Here is a 22,272-nt window from a genome sequence, read left to right on the forward strand (position 1 = left end):
TTAAAGTTTCTCACAGAAAGTCGAAACAGCAGATATCTCCGAGAAGATCGGGTTCGGGATGAGATGCACGGAATTTGAGCCACTCGGACCCGGTCGTGAAGCATCCGCACACTCTTCCCTCCCACTCACAAATCAAAACTTGACCTCCCAAACATCACTGAAGACCTTGGTTCATCCCCTCTGCAATCAATTCGACTTTGGGAATATCCTGAAGATAAAAAGGCAAACATCTGTGACCTGATCTTGTCTTCTTCTCTACCTACTTTCCCACTCATCAACAACGAGATACTAACAACTCAGCTCTTGTCACCCAGGTGCAAACACCATATCCATTATGGGACCGACACGCTCAACACAGCCGTACAGCAGAGAACGATTCGAATCGGCGAAGAGGCTCTTTTTACGTGGCAAGAGAGGCACAGCGCATCGCATGGATGACCCCGACCACTTCACCAAGGGTCCTTACACACTGAGAAGCCGCAGAAAGATGACGCTCGTGAAGTTTAACCCGATCTGGATTGATCACGACAATGATGAAGATTATGATCCATCAGGGGGGCCTTGGTCGGTCCCGCAAGCGCAAAAATGGTGGCAAATGCAGCCAGCCACATAAGAAGCAAGCAAAGATCAATCCATCCGGTATCATATCTGGGGTCAATGAGAATGAGAAAACCAATGCCAGCACTTCAATTGCAAGCTCTGATATGATATTTACTTCCATTGGGACAAATGAGCACACTCTGGGACAACTTGTTGACCCAGCGGCATCCAGTATGCCTGGTCCATCTGGGCTCGAAGGGGCCAAGAATCCAGTGAGTACCGAACTCTCCCACTGCTCTTTGGACTGCTCTCCCGCAAATCAACGATCTAGCGAGGCTATCTCAGACTTGCCTCCTCCAGTTGCAATTCACTGGGGCATGGTCCCAGTTGTTATTTTACGCTTGATCCATGCCAAGATACTCCTGAGAGAGAACCTTTCCGTGACAATAAACCAAGAGAAGGATGAAAGATTTGACAGAAGTGAAAGGATATCTAGAAATGTGGTTCCTTTTGGGCGTTTTGATGTTTGCCAAAATGCTTTTATGCTTTTGATGGTGTTGAGTTGATCACCACACTGTTCTATTGCACGGCCATTTTCATACTTCGGTACTATGAATGCAGATCTATTGAGATATCGTCACCTTCTCCCCTTCATTTGACCAGGAATTACTTACTCAGACTCACTTAGTGAAGAAAGGATCCCACTATTCATCCCAATCCATTTCAATCCACCTCCATTGGTGGTGGTGCATCCTGGGATTAGTTGGTTTAAGGTATGCTTTCCTCACCAAAACCAGATATTTGGCTGACTTCACCACGCCCAGTTCTCAGTTCTGAGTTTATCATTCCATCTTATTGCTTCTGAATTATTCTCATGGTGCGTACAATCCCTGGGAGTCCATATCTCGAAGCAATAATGAATAGGGCTTAAAACCGGCGACCGCCAGCGAGAAGAAAAAAAAGAAAAATCCGAATCGGGAGGGATTTTCTGCCAAAAAAAAATCCCCAGCAAAAGTTCCAAGTTGGCTTGCATTTGCGCACATTCAAACCTTCACCCGCCTCTTGCTCCTCCTTTTCCTCCTTTCTAACCTTGGAACTTTCTCGCGGAAGCCTGGCCGTGGGGACTATTGCAAGTCATTCATTCATTCCTTCTGTGCCCCGAGCTGCCGCCGACGTGCGCAGCTCCTCGCCACGACGTCTCCGACGAAGCGTCGCAAGGTCTCCCCGAGCAGTCCAGGAGAGACACAACGTCACGCCCAAGCTCCCTCTGATCCTGCGGCGCCCTCACTCCCCTCATTGCCTCCTCGGCGCGTTCCTTCATCTCGCAGTGCAACCTCCTCGCCCGAACCACAACCTCCTCGCTACGTGCCCGCCCACCTGCAGTCGCACGTACCCGGCACTCGATCCCACAACGGCGCCCGATCACCCACCCCCGCGACCGCCACCGCTGGCCTCACCTTGACCAGTGAACGCGAACGTGAATCTGAACCCTCCGACATGCCGACTGGTGACACTGATACTGACGCCCGATCTCCCTCCCCTGGTGTCAAGCGCCCTGCTTCCGAGGTTGTCGACTCCGATCCCGATCCCGATCACGAAGGAGGGGTGAGCACCATGGATACCAATGGTGATGGCCGGCCTTCAATCGACGAGCAGATTGCCCAGGTCCAGGCGACCATGATGTCAGCACTAAAGGATCGTCAAAAGGGCTATGTGGTATCGATGAACTGGTTGAAGACCATCCTCGCGCGAAGCTCCTCCCACGCCGAACAAGCCGGCAGCGAATCGCAAGACAACGAACTCGGCCCTGTCGACAACTCCGACCTCGTGCTCGACGTTGGCCCGGCAAATGAGAAGTTTAGGGACGAGAGAAGCGAACCATTTACACCTTTGCGCCCGGGCTTGAAACAAGGCGAAGACTTCGAGGTCGTTCCGCAGGAGGGATGGGATAAGATTAAGAGCTGGTATGGCCTCGCCGACCAGTCGCCGGTCATCATACGATACGCGCACAACGTCAACCAGCGCCATGAGGACGAGAAGATCGAATACGAACTCAACCCCCAGATCTACACCATCTACAAGCTCGGCGCCTCCTCCAACATCACCACGAAGATCCTGAAAGAAAAGAACCGCAAGCCCGTCAAGGTCTTGGCGCACGCCACTAAAAACTTCCAGAAATGGCTAAAGGATGCGAAGAAAGAGACTGGAATTGACAAGTCGACTAAAGTCCGCGTATGGAAAATTGCCGGCAGCATCCCCAGTGCCAGCGCCTCCGCCGTGACGACCCCCGCCGTGTCCCGCACCGTTTCCCCCGCGCCCCCGTCGGGTCTCCTCGCCACCAGCAAACACCTGAACGTCGACCCTAATGCATTTCTCTCGTTGGCTGAAGGAACCGAGCGAGAGCTCCTCGATGAACAGATCAAGGATCAGACTGACAACCCCAAGTACAATGGCACCATGAACTTGCGCATGGCGGGCCTCGTTGGCACGGATGTCATTATCCTTGAGGAGCAAGTTGGTAAGAATGGAAAATGGGCATCCGAGGTGTTGGAGAAGAAGCTCAAGGCCAATGGACTGAGCGTGGAGAAACCTAAGAAAGAGCTGAGCACACTCGTTGCCAAAACACCCTTGAGCAGTGGCAGATCTACCCCGGCCCAAGAGACCAAACCTGAGCGTGGCCGTCCCCGCGGACCCCCAATGGGCAAAACCGGTCTTGACAACCTCGGTAATACCTGCTACATGAATGCGGCGACGCAGTGTCTTCGAAATGTCGAGGAACTGACCTACTACTTCCTGAGTATGTTTCCTTCTTTGACCTTCTAGCCCGATCTATCAACGCTAATGACGCTTCAAGGCGGCAAACACAAATCTGAGTTGAACTTTGATAACCCTCTGGGTTTCCGTGGAGCGCTTGCCAGTGCTTACGGAGCTTTGCTGGGTCAAATTCATCGCCAGCCCCCGCCTCCATTTGTGGACCCTAGGAAGTTTCGCAATGTGATTAAGCGGACCCATCCGTTCATGGACAGCTACGAGCAGCAGGACAGCCAAGAGTATTTGATGGCTTTGATGGATGGTGTGGCAGAGGATCTAAACCGGATCGTGAAGAAGCCTGCTGTCGAGAAACCCGATTCTACAGATGAAATGGTGACTAACCGGGAGGCCTTGGAGAAGTTCGCTGCCACATCTTGGGAGTTGTATAAAGTTCGCAACGATTCCGTCATGACAGATCTGTTTGCCGGCATGTACAAGTCAACTTTGCATTGTCCCAACTGTGAGAAGGTTAGCATCAGCTTCGACCCATTCATTAACCTTACTCTGCCGATTCCGAACCGACAAATCATCTTCCGGGAAGTCATAGTGCAAAAGATCGGGCAGACACCAGTGAAGGTTATTGTTGAAGTCGATGCGTCTCAGTCGCTGCTGGCTTTCAAGAAAGAAGTCGCTAAACGCGCTGGAATCAGCCACAACCGACTTGTCGGCGGCGAGGTTTACAACGGCACCTTCTACCAATACCTCAATGAGGCCAACCGGTCATTCCGCGAGGTCAACCTCAAGGCTGAGGATGACGTGCTTTTCATGGAGGTGGAAGGCGCCGTTCAAGATCGCATCTTGATTCCAGTCTTTAACCGCTACCGCTCCGGTACCAACCACAACAGTGGTAAACCCAGTTTCAAGCCATTCGCGCTTCCATTGATGATTTCTCTCACCCAGGAAGAAACTCGTGACGTTGAAGCGATCTACAACAAGGTTCTGAAACAGGTTGCCGCGCTGACAACTCGCGATATCTTGAACGAGAAGGAACCTGAGACGGACAAGGCCGATTCGAATATCACCAGTGAGGATGACGATGAAACTGCCTCGCACCCGTTGGCCGGCAAGATTTCGCAAAGTCTTCTGCGTCTTTTCAATATGAAGATTCTCGCTGGCCAGGCCTACGGCAAGACGCTTCCTTTAGGTCGTAATCTCGATAACAGCCGTGATTATTCCCTGCTCACTTCCCGCATCCCAACACCTGCTCTACCAAAGGTGTCCGACAATAACTCCGAAGGCTCAACCGATGGTAATAGCGATGCCAGCGGCGAAGCCGAGGCGCCCCAGAGCCCAGCCAGCGAAATTGTCGATGACTGGTTTCTCGTGGAGCCATCGGAGGCTTTGCTCCTGGACTGGAATGATGACGCGAAGGATGCCCTTTTCGGTGGAAAGGATTATGATGATGAGGATTTGCGAGGTAAGGCTACCTACTTGAAGCCTGAACTTCTTAGCGACCCTGAGATCTTGAAACGCAAGTCCGAGTGGGATACCCGGAGGACCAAGGGTGTCTCTCTTGACGAGTGTCTGGATGAGTTTGGCAAGGAGGAGATTCTCGAAGAGCAGGAGTCATGGTTTTGCCCTCGCTGCAAGACGCATACCAGGGCCAAGAAGAAGTTTGATCTTTGGTCAACCCCCGATGTGTTGGTTGTACACCTCAAGCGTTTCTGTATCATCAACCGTTACCGGCGCATGAAGCTGGATACCCTTGTCGACTTTCCCCTCGAGGAGTTGGATCTGTCAAAGTATATTACCGGTCCCGACGATGGCAAGCCTATGAAGTATGATCTCATTGGCGTCGACAACCACTCTGGCAGCATGAATGGTGGTCACTACACTGCCTACTGTAAGAACTTCGAGGACGGTCGTTGGTACGATTTCAACGGTATGAATACTCCAGTCCTTGTGTTTGGTTTTCGTCCCACTTACTGACAACCTTTTCTAGATTCGTCTGTTTACGATATCGATAACAACAAGGCCCGAGTTGTGTCGTCTCGAGCTTACCTTCTCTTCTACCGTCGCCGCTCTCCCGAACCCCTTGGTGGCCCCGTTATTCGAGAAATCGTGCAGAACTACAAGAACCCCCCCGCCGGAGAGTGACCATGAATCCAACCATGCAGCCGACGGTGGCCAGCGCCTTGGCTCCCCTGTCCAAGATGGTATCTCCAGGGACGCTCATATGTCGAGCTCAGATGAAAGCGACAATGAGACCAGCCAGATGAGTCTTCTCAATGAAGGTCCCTCCTGGTCTTTTGGCGCCATGGATGTCCCCACTCGCCGTTTTGATGATGAACATAACAAAAAGGCCAACGATGGCGACGATGACCTGTTTGAGGACGATGACAGTAACGTTGCTGTTGGTAGCTCGGAGGCGGGAGACCGCATGGAGGACCTTCGCTCCGGTGTTACTTCTGATCATGATATTTCCTTCGAGGATGTCCCTCCTCTGCAAGATGATGGATCGGAGGATGAGCTGCCTGTAAAGGAACTCCACGTCGATGAGATTGATAAGATGGATATCTGAGTTACAGTCCCCGTCGTCCCATCGGTCTGTATCTGCACCCTTCTTCCTCAGTCTTGGATGAATACCTCATCCATTACACCTTTCTTTACATGCACATGAAAAAAACCAGTTTTCAATTTACCCGGCGCATTCGGCGTTATTGATGGAAATACAAAAAACGGGGCTGGTGTCGAACGAATCATATCATACACCATGGAAAGCCCTCCCCTCGCGTGGATGTTTGAATTGTTACGTTATCTATCATCTTGGGATTGTTTTCATTTTCTTACCTTGCCTTGACTTGTCTTACCTTAGGGCTCTGTCTTTACTCACATCCTGTTCCCCATCCTTCTGTCCGATGGCAATTGTGGATTCCTCGATATGCGTGATGACTCCTTTTTCCTTTTCCTTTTCGTTTCTTCTCTCTGTGTACTACCTTATGCCCTCTCTCTTCGCATGGCCGAGTTTCTCATCCTCTTCCATCTCATCTTTTTGCATCGTCGGTCACTGCGGAGAATCCGCATCGCATATGGAGGGAATCGAGATTTGCATAGATTGGCGAGAGCTGCTAGAATTACACTGCCTCTACTTGCCTGAGTATCATGATATCTTCATTTTCGTTACTGTAGTAGTAGTAGTAGTACTAGTAGTAGTTGCCTAATGTGCTCTAGATCACTTGAAGGTGTCTTGCCTTCACTGCCAGTCACTTCTTCCATTCGACCACCTCCCATCACACCTTCTGCTTGATTCACTCATCTTTGCTTATTTCCTTCCTTCCTCGCAATTCGATTTCCACTGTCATTTACTTCACTCGATCGTTTTGGACCATCCGACTCCCCTTCCACCATGACCTTAATGTTAACCCTCGCTCATGGCTTCGACTGCTAGTATTCATCGAGCTGACCAACCCATCTCCCAACCCTCACCTTCACCACCTCTCAACCCAGAAGACCCTCTCGGCCTTTTAACAGAAGATTGCCCATACGAGCCAACCAGTTACCCGCCTCTTTTCGGCTCCTATCTAGCAATGCCACCACGACCACCATCATCTCGACCTTCGGCCTCGGCTCACTCTCACGGCCGTGTAGTGAGAGGCGATAGCGAAATCAGCAGCCTCGACCTCAACCTTTCATCTGAAGCATCGCAGGCAGTCCCTTCCCATTCTCGCGCCCTATCATCTCGCCCTCGAACTCGCCGTGGATATGAAGGAAACTCTCGACCTCGAAGTCGTCCATCGTCGGGTTTGCATATCGATCTACCCCCTCATCCACAGCCACTCCGTGCCGAAGACCTTCAATCCGAAGCTGTTACTTCCGGAAGCACGACGTATCAAAATGGGCACTCACATCTGTTGGCGATTCGGGACCGTCGCCATAATGAAATGATTCAAACTGCCGTTGCAATTGCAATTCTAGACCCATTGAGAAACACCACGTCTGCCGAGATTCGTCAAGCTGTTTACGGGTCTCCGGAAACCTATGGGGACGGGGCTACCAGCCAACATCAGCATCAGCATCAGCAACCAAGAAGCGAACCCTCCTCCTACCGGGGTAACGGTAGCGAGCAACCACGTTCTCAGCGAAGTAGCAGCGAGCAATCCAGCACCCGATCAAGGCCCCTTCTCGCCGGCGATATCTACGGCGTCGGATACGGCTACGGCTTCGAAGGACACACCGGGGCTAGAAACAACAGCGAATCCACCACCTCCTCCTTCTCCTCTCACCGGGCCGAACCATCGACGACTTTCTTCGAAGACACACTTTTCGAACTACGTTCCTCGAGTCCGATCTACATACGCGAATCTTCAACTCTGGCTACCCGTCCCGATATTCATAATTCCATGGCGCCTTTTCAGGGTGTGGATCCGGATTTTGCGCAGTATCAGGCGGCGGAATTGGGTAGGCATGTTGAGCAGACGCCGGGGCAGACAGAGTCGAGTCCGAGTTTGTCGGAGCTTAGTTCGGTTATTTCTTTTGATTCTAGGGATTATGAGACGTAGTGGGGTGCGGCGGGGAGGGGAAGGGAAGTGAGACTGGACTGAGATGAAGGAGGGTGTTGTAAGATTGAATAGGTAGTTTTAGACTCTTGTGTTATTGACATGGCGCATTTATCTCCCATCTCTGTATTTATTTCAATATAGAAATTGTAGTTGAGAGGTATTACTACCCGCAGGATACTCATGAAGCACTCGCGGGGAAATGCAACAGAGAAGCTCTATCTTATAGTAATATACAAGCTAGTCGGAAATTGGCCTACTAAGCCCTAAGAAGCAATATGTCTCGTGAGGTATGCAACTCTATCTTTTGCTCTGAATCATGATCTATTTTAACAACTTCGGTGCCTGGCATATATCATGGGGCGGTTCGTGGGGATTTTACGCCCCGGGGGCCAAGCAAATAACAAGCTTCAAGCCCGCAACTGGGGGCCAATGGGGCAGGGCGACCCTGATCGACAGCAAGGTATGATATCACGACCGTGGGGGCTGAGGTTCCTGTGTTGCATCCGTGTTTACTGAAGTCCGTCTCCCCTTTGGCCCCGAAATCCTTCCTTTAAAGCGGACATTCATCTCGACCAAATCTCAGTCTTCTCACCCACTCCTCTATCATCCGATAAACACATACCATCAAAGTAGGGATATCAAGACTATTCTCCCTACTCCAATCCCAACTAACACTTCCCTCAGGACTAAAATCAATATCAATATCCCGCAACAATGAAACTCACTCTCGGAGCCCTCTTCCTAGTAGCTCAAGCTACAACCGTCTTCACAGCGACGCTGGGTACAAATTTCAAAAATGGATCAGACCTCACTCTCGAGAAGCGCGAAGACTGCCCCTATGTGGGTAAATTCGGCTGCGACAATGGCTGGTGCTGGGGCCCTTGCGGGTCGGGTCCAGGCCAAGGTCGAGGAGGGTGGGCTTGGTTGCAGAGCTGGAAAACCCTCGAATGGGCCAAGTGCACGAACGAAAATTATATGGCCGAGTGCGATATAGCAGCTCTCCAGATCCCCGAGGGTGCTGATAAGGATTATGGAACTGGAGATCAGAGTTGTCACTGCTAAAGTGAAAGTGGTCGCTCGTGGATGGTGGATCTAGGAATCGTTTGTGGACAATGTTAATTGATTTCAATGTAAAGAAAACTTGAACTTGAAATATGTGATATAATAGAGGTCTTCGATGAATATGTTCCGGCGCTCCATAACTAAGTAAGCGCAGGGTGGTCAGTAGCTGTATATAGGAGTATTTTACAGTGGTTTTGCCAATTTTTGAAAACCCCTATTGCCAACCATTTTGGACCGCCTTTTAATGGCAGACTACTAGTAGCTACCTAAGATGTAATATATTGTCCAATATAATCCATGGATCCATCCTAAGTAGCTACTAGTCTGCCATTAGGAAGGTGGAGATCAGGCTGGTCAACAAGGGCTTGGAAATTTTGTAGCGCCACTGTAAAATATCCCTATATACAACTACTGACCACCTTGCGCTTATGGAGCGCCGTGATATGTGATCACCAAGTGAGTGTGCAGATAAAGTTGGAAGACAAGGTGTGAAGAATAAGAAATCATCTCACGCTAGTTCTTTTACTACTCAATTGCCAGTTCTAGTATCATTTTCCAGACATCGAACATGAGCAAGTAGACAAAACAACTTGAAGCCAGAAATAACGTAATATAAAGGCAAAAGTCTATTGCGATTCCTATGTATGGCACCAAGCTCGCTCCTCCACTCTATAAATGGCAGTAAGTAACCATATGTACAAACTTGAAACAACCTTCTATACCCAGTAACGCCGCGAGGGGAATAAACAAGAGCCAGGCCAGGTCAAAGCGACGTATTAGACCCAGTAAGAAAGAACAAAGGGAAGAAAGAAGATCTCCAGACGCCGCCAGAATGCAGATAATGAACAACTCTCTTGAGGGATCGAGATCGAGCTGGTTGGTCCGATCCGGGCCCGCGCGGTCGATTATGCGGGCGCTTCTCTAGATGTGAGCGACGAGACGAAAGAAAAATGTAGACTGGACTAGACAGCTAGTCGAAAATGGCGGAATAAAATGACGGTGATTAGGAATTCGGCAAAATGAATGGTGCATGTCGGCTTTTGGGTAAATTATATTCGGAATTGTTGACTTTTGGACGATCGGATGATCATCGCAAAGAGTGACGCGATGTGAAACAATCAAGCTTGAGCAACGGGCCATCCGTTGACGTACTCCAGTGGATTAAATCCAAGGAAGGCATCCTGGAGAGGGGAGTGTTAGTCCATATATCATATCGCGATGACGTTGCGGAAGGGGCAGGGGGTAATGAAGGAGGATCGGCAAGGGTGTGGCGGTTCACTATCCCGATCCACCGATCTACAAGCCTGCCATGCCATTCATGATGGGGTACTCACTGCGAATGCGACTCCGACTGATTTGTTTTCTGCAGTGGAGTTAGCACGAAGTTTCTTTTATGACGAGTGACATGTTTGCGCTTTGAGTGGGGGTAGTTAGACTCACGATAGTGGTAGTAGAGCATGTCGGTCTCGCCGACGCGGATCACGCCTTGGCCGCCGGGGGCATAGGTTTCGCCATTAGAGCCGTAGACAATGGTGCCGCCGCCATCGACGAGGTCTTTGCCGGCTTTGTCAATGAAGGGTCCGCGGACTGACTTGGACCGACCGATGCGAATGCTGTATCTGGGAGATTGTTAATACACTGGCAGAAGGTATAATGGGAGTACATCGAGCAACATACTCTTTTCCAGCCGGTGGCAGATTATTTATATCTAGATTGCAGCAGTTCCCGTGGCTGAACCATAGATAGTAGAAGCCATCATGGTATGACGTGTAAGCACCTTCTATAGCATGGGGCCCGGTGGGGTCGCCGCAGATGGTGTTCGCTTTCCTGTTCGGAGTGCTGATGGCATTAGGTTCGTAGGCGAGATGTCGAGAATCGGGTTCAGTCGTGCTCATGGGAGAAATCAGGTCCTTGGCAAGTGGGATCTGATAGATTCCCTTCCAGTAGCTACCGAAGGTGAGGTAGGCTTGTCCATCGGGTGTGACCATGGTGGCGGGATCAATGGCGTTAGAGTCTGTGTATGGTGCCACTTCGGATCCGTTGCCTGTTCCTGTCTGGATGATGATACCGTGATCATGCCAATTGCCCGGTCCAGGTGTGTTGGAGGTTGCAACTCCAACGGCACTATCACGACATCCGGCTCGGCTGACACTGTAGTAACAATAGTATACACCATCTACAGCAATGACGGTAGGTGCCCACGGAGCAGCACGATCACCCTTTCCAATCACACTATTTCCATCTAGCACGCTGCCGACATGCTTCCATGGACCGGCCATGCTTGGGGCGGTATGAATGAAGATATGCTGGCCAACATTGTATAGGTAGAAGGTATCACCCACACGGAGAATGGTCGGATCATGGGTATGTTGATTAGTCTGGCGCGGCGGCGGGAAGCTGACGACAGCATCGTCTTGCTGTAATTGTTGGTCGAAAGCGGTATTATCGACATTATCGACATTATCGACGTCTCGGCGATGAGAGTTCAAACTCGCACTCAAGCCCAGAGAAAGAAAGCCAACCAAAGCTAACAGAAACAACATCTTGACCCAGCGTCGAGGAATTGATAAATTCCAAAGTAACCGAATTAGCCACCCTGTCGAAAGTCGTCTACATGGCCAGAAAGTGGCATCCCCCGCCGTGATAAGTGCCCGCTCCTGACGATCATCCTGCCCGCCATGGATCCAGGTAATCATCGTTTTCAGTCACAACGCACGGCGGGTCACGCCTGGGCAGGGTGCGTTTGCGATGCAGGACAAGCTGGCGGAGGGGTTCGCCGTGAGGGATGCAACGCGGTCCAGTCGGAATCGTCTGGAACTGGGTCCACCGGTGGGTATGTCTGCAAGGCGTGGAATGTACAGTATGTACAGAAGGATGTAGATGGATGAACGTTCTGCGGAAGATTTCTGCGTTGATTGCTTCAAGTTGCTACGTGTGATGAATGCAGCCCCTGGGGGGCCGGACCCTCATTCGTGGCACGTTTCAGACAGCAGCCAGAATGCAATTGATTGCAGAGTCTGGTAATTGATAGCGAAGCCAAATTGCACTGCTCAGAGGCTCTGAAGGCACACTCTCAAAGGCACAATGTCGCCCCCATGGGCAATTGACACAATGCAAGGACGCTCCCAGACATCAAGGTTGAGTCGCGAGTCAATGCGAGTCAAGTTGCGCGGTCGGATGCGGTGGTCCCTGTCGATCATCCGTCCTCGTCAAGGAGCCCCACTGACCAACCAGAATCAATCCCCTCCTGTTCCTTTACTCGTACCTCCTGTGAAGCTGAGCTCCGTCGCCCTGGAATGTGCCCTTGTCCATTCCCGTCAAAGGGCGCACCCCATGTCTTGGCTCTTCTTGGTTTCGGTGCCTTTATTGACAAAACAGAGACATGGTCGCAGGCTGCCTCAATATAGGCATAGGAATAGGCATAGGCATAGGTGTCTGCCCTGTTGGGTGTCCTGTTAGAGATGGAATTAGGTGGGAACGAGGTTGGCTAAGGGGAGAAGTTGGACGGGAAACAAAGTGAGAAGTTGAAGGGGGAAGTAAGACAACTCCCTTCCAAGTCCTTTTATCACCCCCCTCATACTAACTACCAGTATTTTTCTACTTCAAAATAATTCCAATTTGCTTACTTACTACCAAGTCGTACAAAATATAAGCGTCTTCATTTGATATGCAACGGCAGAAGCCAGGCGTGGCCATCCAGCTACAGTGATGGCCACTTGTAGAGAAATGAGAAGAACCAATGCCACCGAAAGATACCTATAACTCCATAGAACACCGTCTCGCTTGTCGCTTGTGAGCACAGATCTAGACCGCTGCACTCTACCGCGCAACAATCTTATCCACCTCATCCTTGGCTTCAGTCCAAGTCTCGAGATTCTTCCGCGCCCAATCCAGATGACAGCGGGCATATGCGACCTGCATTGAACCGTGGTTAGTAAACTCTGGCAAAAGCAAAAGTGGAGAACGAGAAACGCCCGTGGCGCATCTTGCATACCATATACCGCCGCAGATCAACTTCCTTGTCCTTCTGGAAGCGTCGCAGATCTTGCAACACCCCCGCGCTAGCGTCCTTCACATCCTTGTCTGACACCTCCAATGCTTGCTCGAGCTGCGTCTTTGCGTTAGAAAGAAGGAAACTTTACCGAGTACAGCTGGGGGTCCACATACCTGAATGAGACTCTCTTTGGTCTTTCCGATCTGATCGCGACGCGTCCGTTCCGGGTCCACATCTGCAAACCCGTGAATTGCATGACTGATGCGACCAAACAGCTTGTTCGACATGAAGCTCCCGCTCGAGGTCTTTCTGTGAGCAGGGGATGTTTGTGATGCGTCCGGTCGCCTCTGTCCAGGGTTCGGGGATCCAGTCGAGGGGGCGACGGATTCGCCATGAGTGGGAGGGAATTCCGGATCGGTCGAGGCCTCCATAGCACCTCCGCCTTCACTACTGCCGGCGGATGAGGTGGACAGGGAGCGGCGGGGTGTGTTGCCAGTAGATTGGGGCGTGGTGCGGTTTAGGTATTGCTCAATTCTCTGCGCCTCAAGCTCGCTCCGCTCCAGGGAATCCAGTAGTGTTTTCTTTTTGGCCAATTCGTCCCGTGTCATGTCTTCCTGTACCCGCTTGAGCACACGATACCGTAATACCCCGCGGACTACACTGGCAAACTGGGCACTCTCGCGCATAGGCTCGGCGAAATGGGCACTCAGCGCATTGGACAACTCCTCGGTCTCTATGTAAGAAGTGTCGGCTGCTTGTCCAATACGCTCGATGGCCGCTGCAACGGTGGGTGATTGTTCAGACAGCGAAAATCCATTGTAACGAGCCCCCAACTCCATAAGATCAGATGAGAGGGATGACAGGTGGGACAAGGTACGGCGGTTCACTTTCTCGATGTTTCCTTGCAGGAGCAATTCCAGTTCTCGCGTCGATGCCTCGAAGTTCACAAAATACGGGTCCAGTTCCTGTTCACTAAGTTTGCGGGATTCCGGGGGAAATCTACCGAGGATCTCCTGGCCCGGGTTGGGAATCGGAGGTCCATCGGTCTGTTCGGTCGGGGATGGGGGCGATCCTGCGCCTCCGCCAGGGGATGGGGGCACCCCGCCGCCGCCGTGCTTCAGTTTCGCAGAAGAAGAGGGGACAGGTAACCAGCCATGAGCTTGTGTCGGATTTGCTGGGTCGAGGGGAGGGGCCTTGAGATTATTTTTCGGCACGGAAGAGGCGGGATGGGAATTTAGGACCTCGTTCTGTGCACCAATCAGCTTTCCAACGCTTCTGCCTGGTGAAAGATAACGACACGACTTACCCAGCTCACGTTGGGGTCAAGGAACCGCCACCAGACTCCATCTTCGCGGATCTCTTTCATCCGGCGACAGCGGTTCAAGAACACTGCTAGCATGCGCTTGCGCAGTTCGATAATGGCGGTATCCTCTTTAGCCTTGGTGGGTTTGGCGGCGTAGTCCGCCATACTGTGCTTTTCGGGGATCGGAGGAACAATGAGAGTCGGATGGAGATTGACCAGGGTCTGTCGTAGAGATGCAAACTCGGAATATCTGCGTCGTACTTCGATGTCCTGAGATGACTTGTCAGTCCCGGCGCGCGCAAAGCTTCCTCATCGTGGGGTCGAAGCCTACTGCGGTCCGAATCGTGTAAACAATGAAGCTTCCACCACCTTCATGATTTTTTCCCGCGTCTATAATCATAATGGGCAAGTCGTGGTTCTCGTAGAGGATCTGCTCGATGCGGCTGTCGTAAGCACTCTTTCGGGGGTATTGTTGACTGGCAGCGCCATAGTCGGCTTCCTCGGGATCGCTGAGATCATCGGCTTGGGATATGAAGTCAGGGGGATCTATATTAGAGTCGCGGCTTGAAGGCGGAGTGGAGTCATGTTCGTAAATCGCTGTCGAGCATCAGATCAGGGTCAGACAGCCAGGCATCACAATACTAGCAGAGCCAAGCTGGAGGTGAGGGAGCTCACGAGCGGAGAGGGCGGTAGAATGTAACGAGTCCGACATGTGGGCCTCATGTTGGTCGAAAGCCCCATAGGGGTTGTTGTCTTCGTCGTTCCACATGATCCAACGTGATCGCTTGCGCGAGGTGGAAAGGGTAGAACTTGGGAGAGCTGTGGGTGGGTGGCTGGACTCAAGTTGGCGTTCGCCGGGGGATCTGCGGGGGGGGAAATCAACTCAACGTCACCGGCCTTGGTACGGTGCACTGCAGAGACCACTTGCGACAAACCAGCAGTGTATGCATATACTACTAGTATGAGACTTGCATGATATTACTAGTAGCTGGAGGGAAAGAATTTATTACCTAGGTGTGCTTGGTATCTTTCCATTTGTGTAATTTGAACCACTCAACGTTGCACTTTAGCATTAGTTACTATTTGGGTTGACCAGATATAAATCCCTCTTCACAAGCAGCGAAATATGTTGACCGAATATCTCGGATGTACTAGTAGGTACCTTCGACAACTTGAAAGCCCACAGTCTCTTGACCCTTCACCACTGCTGCGCGTGACCTTCATTCTGATTCTCATGATTGTCCCATCCCGCATTTCCAGACCCATGATGGCTGGCCGGAGGATCCTCCTGGACATTCTCGTTCCAGTCATTTCCAGTCTGCGGATTTTCCTCTTCTTGTCCATAACTGGCCCAATCGCCGACTTGTCCCTGGAAAGCATCTTGCTGGCTGTGTTGGCTATGCTGGCTATGTTGGCTTTGTTGCTGGGATCTTCCCTCTGCGTTGCTTCCCCGATTGGACTGATGATTCCATGTATCACCATTGCTTTGCTGGCCATTCCCCGAGCGGTGATCCCATCCGTTGCTTTCCTCCTTCTCCTTCTCCTTGTGCTTTTCTTTTTCCTTCGCCTTTTGTCTCTGCTGTTGCTTCTGCAATTGCCTCTGCCTCTTCCTCTCCTTCTTGCTTTGTTTTGCAGCCTGCTCAGCTCGATTCGACCCGTGGTCACTTTGGTGATTTGGTTTAGCTGAAACGGTCTTCCGGCTAGACGGTCTATTCTCAACAACGTGGTAGTTCGTGCCCCGGATGTTCATCTTGGTACGTCGAGCTCGCTGATCCCGGGTCGGTCGAACGAAAGTAGTTTCCTGATTTCTCTTCACATATCGATATGGTGCCAATTGTACTGTGTAGTGGTTGGCATTGAGCGGGCCGAGTTCGACGTCAGCGGTATTTGGAATTCCCTCGCGGGCTCGACGGTAGTAGGCTTTGCTCATGGCGGATTTGCTTTCGATATGTTGCTTCGCAAAGTGAAGACCGATCCAGACCACGATGCAAACTGCGGGGATCATGCAGAGGATGAGCGCAATGGCGGCGGCTGCTTTCATGACGGCTGGTGATACCCGCACCTAGGCCTGGCAATAGGCCATGCGTGAGGACGAGAATCAGTGGATAGGCCGCGAGGATTGGAGCTGTCTTCATTTCCTATGATGATCTCTTGGTGGAAAGGGTGTCAGAGGTGACCGAACGTGCCAGTCATTGGGGTTACCGGACTGGGTAATATGCTCCACGGGGAATCTTAGACTATACCTTGTACACCTTTTCTGTAGTTGCCTTGAGGTAGAGTAAACCCGGAAGCAGAGTGAGCTTAGAGCGGATTAGAGATAACGGCACTTCGCGAGAAGAGATGAATGGTGAATGTAAACATTGGGTTGGCGGGTGAGGAGAGGAGAGCGAGTGTGTGGATCTTCTAGGCAAGCGCAGTGCGGCGCTCCATCGCTGCAATCGACCCGGTGTTTCCAAGGTTTCTTTCTTACGGTTGACTTTTTAACTTGAAATTGGCATTCGTCTATGGTAATATAAATCAATTGACTTTTTCTATACCTATTTATAGTCCGGTATCCAGTCCAATCTGGATTCTCCGGAGCCATTGGTCATTGACTGAGGCCAATTGGCCAAATTCTAGCAACAATTGCAATTGTGCGCGGAGGGCGTGTTGCTCAGCCTCAAGATATTCTGGCACTGCAAAATCTCTGGATGCCAGTGAGACCGAGATACTGATAACACGGACTCCGAGCGCGAAAGACTCGGGGTTTGAAAGCCACCCTAGAAGCCCATCCTGTCCAGCATCCTGAGAAACAAGCGATGAAAGATATTGCAATCCCTCGAAAACCCAGCTCGAGAGCTGGCGTATCAACGTCTCAGGACACGCGTTCTTCTTCAGGTTGACAAGCGTTTGGGACCAGACGTCGACTTCTCGCACGTAATCAATGAACAGGTTCTGCTTCTCCTCCATAAACAGTACAGTGCGCTCCTGGCGGGACTCGGCGATTAGGTCGGATACCGCGACAAGATGAGTCTGATTATCCGAACCGCTGATTCGAGGTTCCTGTCCGGTCAAATAGCGTATCGTTCGCCGAGCGAATTGTGCTGAGTCTGAGTAGTGCTCTGTGATGAAGGTGGCAAGTAGCGAGCTCGCGTTTAGGGGACCCAGCACAACGGCAGTTCCGGAGGAGACAGAGGAGTACGAGAGGACCCAGGATGCTGTCGATGCAGCCACTTCTCGGATCTCCTCGTCGTCATCATTCAAGAGATCATAAAGAATGAGGTAGACGTCTAAAAGTGTAGAGTCAACTCGGGGCGCATTACCCGAGGGCCGGAATCCCCGCGAAAAGCTTCGGAGTGATGACACAGCCGCATATCGTGTTGTGAATTCCTAGCGATGAGTTAGTATCCATGGAATAGGTCAGGGCTTTACATGATTCTTACTGTTTCTTCGCTTAGCGCGGATCGCAGCTTGATGATCCAGTCATGGATATCCCGATGAAGCGATGCAAAGTTGAGTTTCTCACCAGAGGAGTGAACTGCGAGAAAGCATCCTTGAAGACGAAGTCCTGCATCCGTAGCCTGTCTGTTCCAGTTCTCAAACTCTTTCTGAGGTTGGAAGCTTTGTGCCAGATCATGGAAAGGCAAATCAAGTTCAGGTATCTCCTCTGTGTGCGACGAAAGCGTTTCTTCGAGGATCGATGCCAGATTTGAAGCGGCTAGTATCCTCACCGCTGTTTCGCTCTGGCTTAGCATTATGGATGCGTACAGACCAGCAACTGGCTTCTTATATTCGACTGCTGTTCCGAGTGTCTCATCGAGTTGCTCACAGATCCATGTCGCGGAATCCGGGTCGAAGGAGCTAACTTCATTAAAAAACACAGGCAAGCCTTCCCATGACTTGCTTGCGAGGGATGTGAGAACCTTGCACCAAGCAAGTGACCGCCTGAGAAGAGAGCACGACCGAGTGGTGCTCGTTAGCTTCCAGTTTGATTCATTGTTATCGAAAACATGCTTCATAATGCCACCCAGGTCGTGTTCTTCACAGAGAGCTTGGATGAGAAGTATAGCTCGATCTGAGAACAAAGGGTTAGTTTGAAATCTGTATAATTTTGCTGCTGGGACTTCACTTACCCTCGACATTGGCCTTGAAACTCCGCTCTAGTATGTCGTTTAGGATTTCGACTAGCGCACTCGCAACATATGGAGATTTGGCCACGGGGAATGCAGTTGCCAAAACATGACGAACAGTAGAGAGAGTTTGGTCAAGATGAGCTATGTATATTAGCGGGGGTTGAAAAGTAGTGATATGTTAATAAACTCACAGGTCCAAAAGTTATCGGTGGTGGCCGCAAACCGGCGCAGAGCAAATCTGACACACAGAATAGTTCCATGAATGAAGTTCTCCGTGACTTGTTCACCAAGGCCATTGCTGAGATTGTGAACGTCATTGAGAATATTCGCCCGGGTAAGTAGAGAGGCATATACACGCGCTGCATGCTCTCTGATTCCCCATACGGGGCTCTTGAAATGTTCGGAAACCAAACGACAAAGCATTCCATCATTGCTGTCCTCCGGGGTGGGGATCTTCTCTCCGATGAGCTCCAGTGCAGGGAAGATGCGCTCAGTGATAATGTCAGTTCCTTCAGCTGTCGCTCCCTCGGAGGTGACCAAGAGATTAGATAGTAATTCCAGGAGACCGGGGTATTTTTGGAAGGAGATTTGAGACCCTGGCTCTGACCCGGAGTCACCGCCAAAACCTCCTCCGGTATTGGGCATTGCGCGACACATTCGAGTCAGAAGAGCTCGGAAGAGCATCAGCCCGGAATTTCGGAGAGCCCAAATAGGCGATGCAAGTCGTTCGGCAGAAAGAGTAAGAGCCGACATGACAAAAGGTTCGGTGTGTGGGCCGAGCTTGTTGTTGACGAATATATCCTTCAGACAGTTCATGGCGTGCACTTGGGGAAGCTCTAGATACTGCTTCTCCTTGTTGTATTGGACTTCTAAGCGGGAGATTTCATGCAATTCATTTAGTACTTCCTTGAAGAAAGGTGTACCAGGAACCGCGCACAGAACGCCTGTGATCAGTGCTGGAATACCGGCAGATCGGCGGGTGAGCTTAGAGGCCGATTCAAAGATCGTCTTCTTCGCACGCTGATACCATGAGCGGGGAAGTTCCTGGATAGAGGCATCTTTCGAGTGACTGCAACGTTGGCAGCTTGTCGCAAATGTGCTTGAAACTGTGGAAAATGCACCTCTGTGGCGCAGTTCGGCCAATTGAGTGAAACTGCTTTGTCCGACCTCTTCGAAGTCTTCGCGGTTGAGGCCATCTGCACTGTCTGGGCCGTAGGTAGTATTGACCATCGTAGCATGAAGAAGCAAGCTGGATTCTCGAAGAGCTCTCCACGAATACGATAGAATGTCCTTAGGGCCAACTGAAAGGTCCTCGATAGGTTCGTCTGTATGGCCTTCAGGGGAGTCAATACATAAGACAGGTTTGACCTCTTGCCAGACACGATCACAGATGCTGACAATCCGACCATGAATGGATCTCCAGGCTACAGTGTTATCATCTGATGACACTAGTGCATAGAATTCCGGCATAAGGATGATATATCTCAAACCAGATATGTAACCATGGAGTGGAACTTCACGCAAACTGGAATTGAACAGTCCATTCGAGGAGGAAAGACGTTCTTCCAGGTTGGTAATAATCTTGTCCACAACCGAGTACTTAGTTGTCCACCAATCCCTGACTTCCTTGGAGGAGGTGGGTGGTAGAGCAGCACAGAAGAGGACATGGTATAGTCGAGCCACAGTATCAGCGTGATCAGCTCGGCTGGTTCTGCTGGCCATGTTTTCAGCACGGGCTAGAGCATCGGTCAGGCGCATTCCAGGAACAGATTGCTGATTATCTGTATTCGGCGATGCACTGAAAAGAATGTCTCGTGGGAAGATGTTTATAATGGAAAGTGCTGTATGTCGGACTTCCTCGAATGGGTCCAGTAAAAGGTCAACCAACAACCGAAGCAAGCGGGTATTGAACACCTCGACATGCGACTTCCAATGGGTTTGCATTTCTGACTTCATCGGTGGAATACCTGCCCTTGGATCCAGACCAGATACTAGCAGCAGATTGAGTGCTTTCAGGGCGCTGATATGGCGCGCGTAGGATGCCGTGACACACAAATCCTTCTGTAGGAAGTCGAGGTATGTCGCGAGGCATTTCTGGGTCTCGTCATCACTCCTGCTTAGACCCACAGACTGCTTTCCAGGAGCTGAATTAGAACTCTGTGATGCATCCTCGTCTTTCACGACACCGCCTTTTAAGCGTAAAATAAATTTGCGGGTGAGACTCATGATCTCTCCTCTGCTGTAGGCATCAGAGTCCGCATGCATGGACGGAAGTCCTCGCAGAATCGCATTTGTAGCAGATACCGTAAATGGCTTGACCGTCGACAGTCCTGTGATCAACAAGGACAATGCTGCAACTCGGATCTTGGGTTCATTGTGGAATAGGAACCGGCCGACAACTTCGCTCTTCAACACCAACTTCGGAAGAGCATTATCCTTTGTATCATCAGCCTTCGAAGGATCGACTGCAAAAGAGGTTAGCAAGAGATATCCGTGAGGAATGACTTCCAGATCTTACAGTCGTCGAGCACAAGATTGGACTTTTTGCCCATTTGGAGGGCCGCGAAAAGCATAATGAACTCTGATTCCCGAGCATTACTCATATCGCCGGCCAAGAAACTTTCAAGAGGAAGAGAGTCCACAAACGACCGGAAGCCAGCCGGATCAATTGCGAATAGAGGCTCGAGGACTTGGCTGGAGAGAGCCTCAAGGTGGTCCATGCTGCGCAACACTATGTGCTTGACAGGAGCCACCCAGATGTTGGAAAGCTCTCTTGTCGGGGATTCTGTTTTGAGCCTTTGCAAGAATGTTGATAACAATCCACCACCTGTGCCAGAAAATTCACGGTTGTTCGTCTGAGTCAGAAGACCAAGGAAGAAGATATTAGCGGCGAGTTCTTCGGTTAGGTCAGTAACCATTAAATCAGGCGTGGTCTGTAAGCCATTGGCAAAGAGGATATTGCAATCCTTCTCAAAGATAGGCACCCATTCGGCACGAGTATCGAGCAGCCACTGTTGGATTAAATGGATCAATTCGGACGGGAGTATAGCACCCTTGCGAATCACCCACTCTAGGCATACAAGGGAACCCTTCAAGCGAGACCGGGGCTCGCCAAGTACAGCACTGGGAAATGTAGCTGTGGCGATGTTGCGTTGAATAAGAGCTCTGTCCTCTCCTTTGAGGTGCTTGGCTAATATGGTAGCCAGCGAGCCGAGAAGTAGCTTCAGCGCCTTTGGTTTGGCATCCTCATATCGGCCCAGGAATATACTGAAGACCGTCATCCAGGTGTCAGTATCGAGTGCCAATTGCTTGGTTCCTTCATGTTTAGCATTGGCCGCGGCATCCAGGAAAGCAGATGTAGCATTGCAAATCGCCATAGTATGGCCACTGGAGAGAGACGGGGTAGATAGTGTCAAAATTAAGGATTGCCACACCCGTGTGATTTGTCTGCAAGGTCCAGTTAGTGGATGTCTATCGTGATTATCTTTTCAACATTACTCACTCAGTATCGGTACAGTTCAAAGTCAATTTGACCAACGGACCCTTCGCAATTGCATTCAAGGTCTTTTCGGGCAACATTTGGACCCTTTGTGTGATCTCCTCCATGTTGGTAGGAGGTGCACTTCCAGTGCTGTGCGATAAATTGCTATCCATGACCAGCGCAAGATCCACCAGGCCGAACAATTGGATATCTCGCAAGCGGCATGAATCGACGCAAAGCATGAAATTTGCCCGCAATTTCCGATGGCCTGAGGCACCAACAGAAGTGGGATGATCCGCGCTAAGCCCGGCCTGGGTTAGCGCCGGCACAACCATTCTCCTTGGCTCCGCGTCACGGGACCGAAGTTTTTGCTGGCGCCGACATTCGCAGTGGAGCTGTGATTCAAGGGCCTCGTCCTCGTCTTTCCAGTCTCTTCTTCAGTGAATCTTATCTTTCCATCCTCCTCCCCC

At 50.9% G+C, this 22,272-nt stretch overlaps 7 protein-coding genes across 7 annotated transcripts; 3 read left to right on the forward strand and 4 right to left on the reverse strand.

The window, feature by feature from the left end:
* Positions 1-530: 530 nt before the first annotated feature.
* Positions 531-5,872, forward strand: N7481_003314 (putative ubiquitin-specific protease UBP12; the record flags this gene model as incomplete). Its single annotated transcript, XM_057262533.1, has 5 exons — positions 531-812; positions 1,465-3,337; positions 3,395-5,233; positions 5,294-5,389; positions 5,469-5,872. The coding sequence occupies 5 exons, from the start codon at positions 531-533 to the stop codon at positions 5,870-5,872; spliced, it is 4,494 nt and encodes a 1,497-aa protein (XP_057124194.1).
* A 1,006-nt stretch (positions 5,873-6,878) lies between these two features.
* N7481_003315 (uncharacterized protein) lies at positions 6,879-7,850 on the forward strand (the record flags this gene model as incomplete). Its single annotated transcript, XM_057262534.1, has 1 exon — positions 6,879-7,850. The coding sequence occupies one exon, from the start codon at positions 6,879-6,881 to the stop codon at positions 7,848-7,850; it is 972 nt and encodes a 323-aa protein (XP_057124195.1).
* A 714-nt stretch (positions 7,851-8,564) lies between these two features.
* On the forward strand, positions 8,565-8,912 carry N7481_003316 (uncharacterized protein; the record flags this gene model as incomplete). Its single annotated transcript, XM_057262535.1, has 1 exon — positions 8,565-8,912. The coding sequence occupies one exon, from the start codon at positions 8,565-8,567 to the stop codon at positions 8,910-8,912; it is 348 nt and encodes a 115-aa protein (XP_057124196.1).
* Positions 8,913-10,030: 1,118 nt separating this feature from the next.
* On the reverse strand, positions 10,031-11,455 carry N7481_003317 (putative endo-arabinanase; the record flags this gene model as incomplete). The annotated part of the gene is made up of 4 exons (XM_057262536.1): positions 10,031-10,093; positions 10,247-10,275; positions 10,353-10,531; positions 10,590-11,455. 4 exons carry the CDS (start codon positions 11,453-11,455, stop codon positions 10,031-10,033), a joined length of 1,137 nt encoding a protein of 378 aa, XP_057124197.1.
* Positions 11,456-12,731: 1,276 nt separating this feature from the next.
* On the reverse strand, positions 12,732-14,978 carry N7481_003318 (Sorting nexin-41; the record flags this gene model as incomplete). The annotated part of the gene is made up of 6 exons (XM_057262537.1): positions 12,732-12,827; positions 12,907-13,020; positions 13,080-14,153; positions 14,213-14,479; positions 14,541-14,806; positions 14,852-14,978. 6 exons carry the CDS (start codon positions 14,976-14,978, stop codon positions 12,732-12,734), a joined length of 1,944 nt encoding a protein of 647 aa, XP_057124198.1.
* A 429-nt stretch (positions 14,979-15,407) lies between these two features.
* Positions 15,408-16,250, reverse strand: N7481_003319 (uncharacterized protein; the record flags this gene model as incomplete). The annotated part of the gene is made up of 1 exon (XM_057262538.1): positions 15,408-16,250. One exon carries the CDS (start codon positions 16,248-16,250, stop codon positions 15,408-15,410), a length of 843 nt encoding a protein of 280 aa, XP_057124199.1.
* A 500-nt stretch (positions 16,251-16,750) lies between these two features.
* N7481_003320 (uncharacterized protein) lies at positions 16,751-22,137 on the reverse strand (the record flags this gene model as incomplete). The annotated part of the gene is made up of 6 exons (XM_057262539.1): positions 16,751-17,578; positions 17,632-18,263; positions 18,322-18,462; positions 18,513-20,786; positions 20,840-21,768; positions 21,824-22,137. 6 exons carry the CDS (start codon positions 22,135-22,137, stop codon positions 16,751-16,753), a joined length of 5,118 nt encoding a protein of 1,705 aa, XP_057124200.1.
* Positions 22,138-22,272: the final 135 nt, after the last annotated feature.

This window comes from Penicillium waksmanii (genome assembly GCF_028829765.1).
Source record: "Penicillium waksmanii strain IBT 27052 chromosome Unknown utg000004l:1.0-5674109.0:1.0-5678898.0, whole genome shotgun sequence".
In the NCBI taxonomy this organism is placed as follows: Eukaryota; Fungi; Ascomycota; class Eurotiomycetes; order Eurotiales; family Aspergillaceae; genus Penicillium; species Penicillium waksmanii.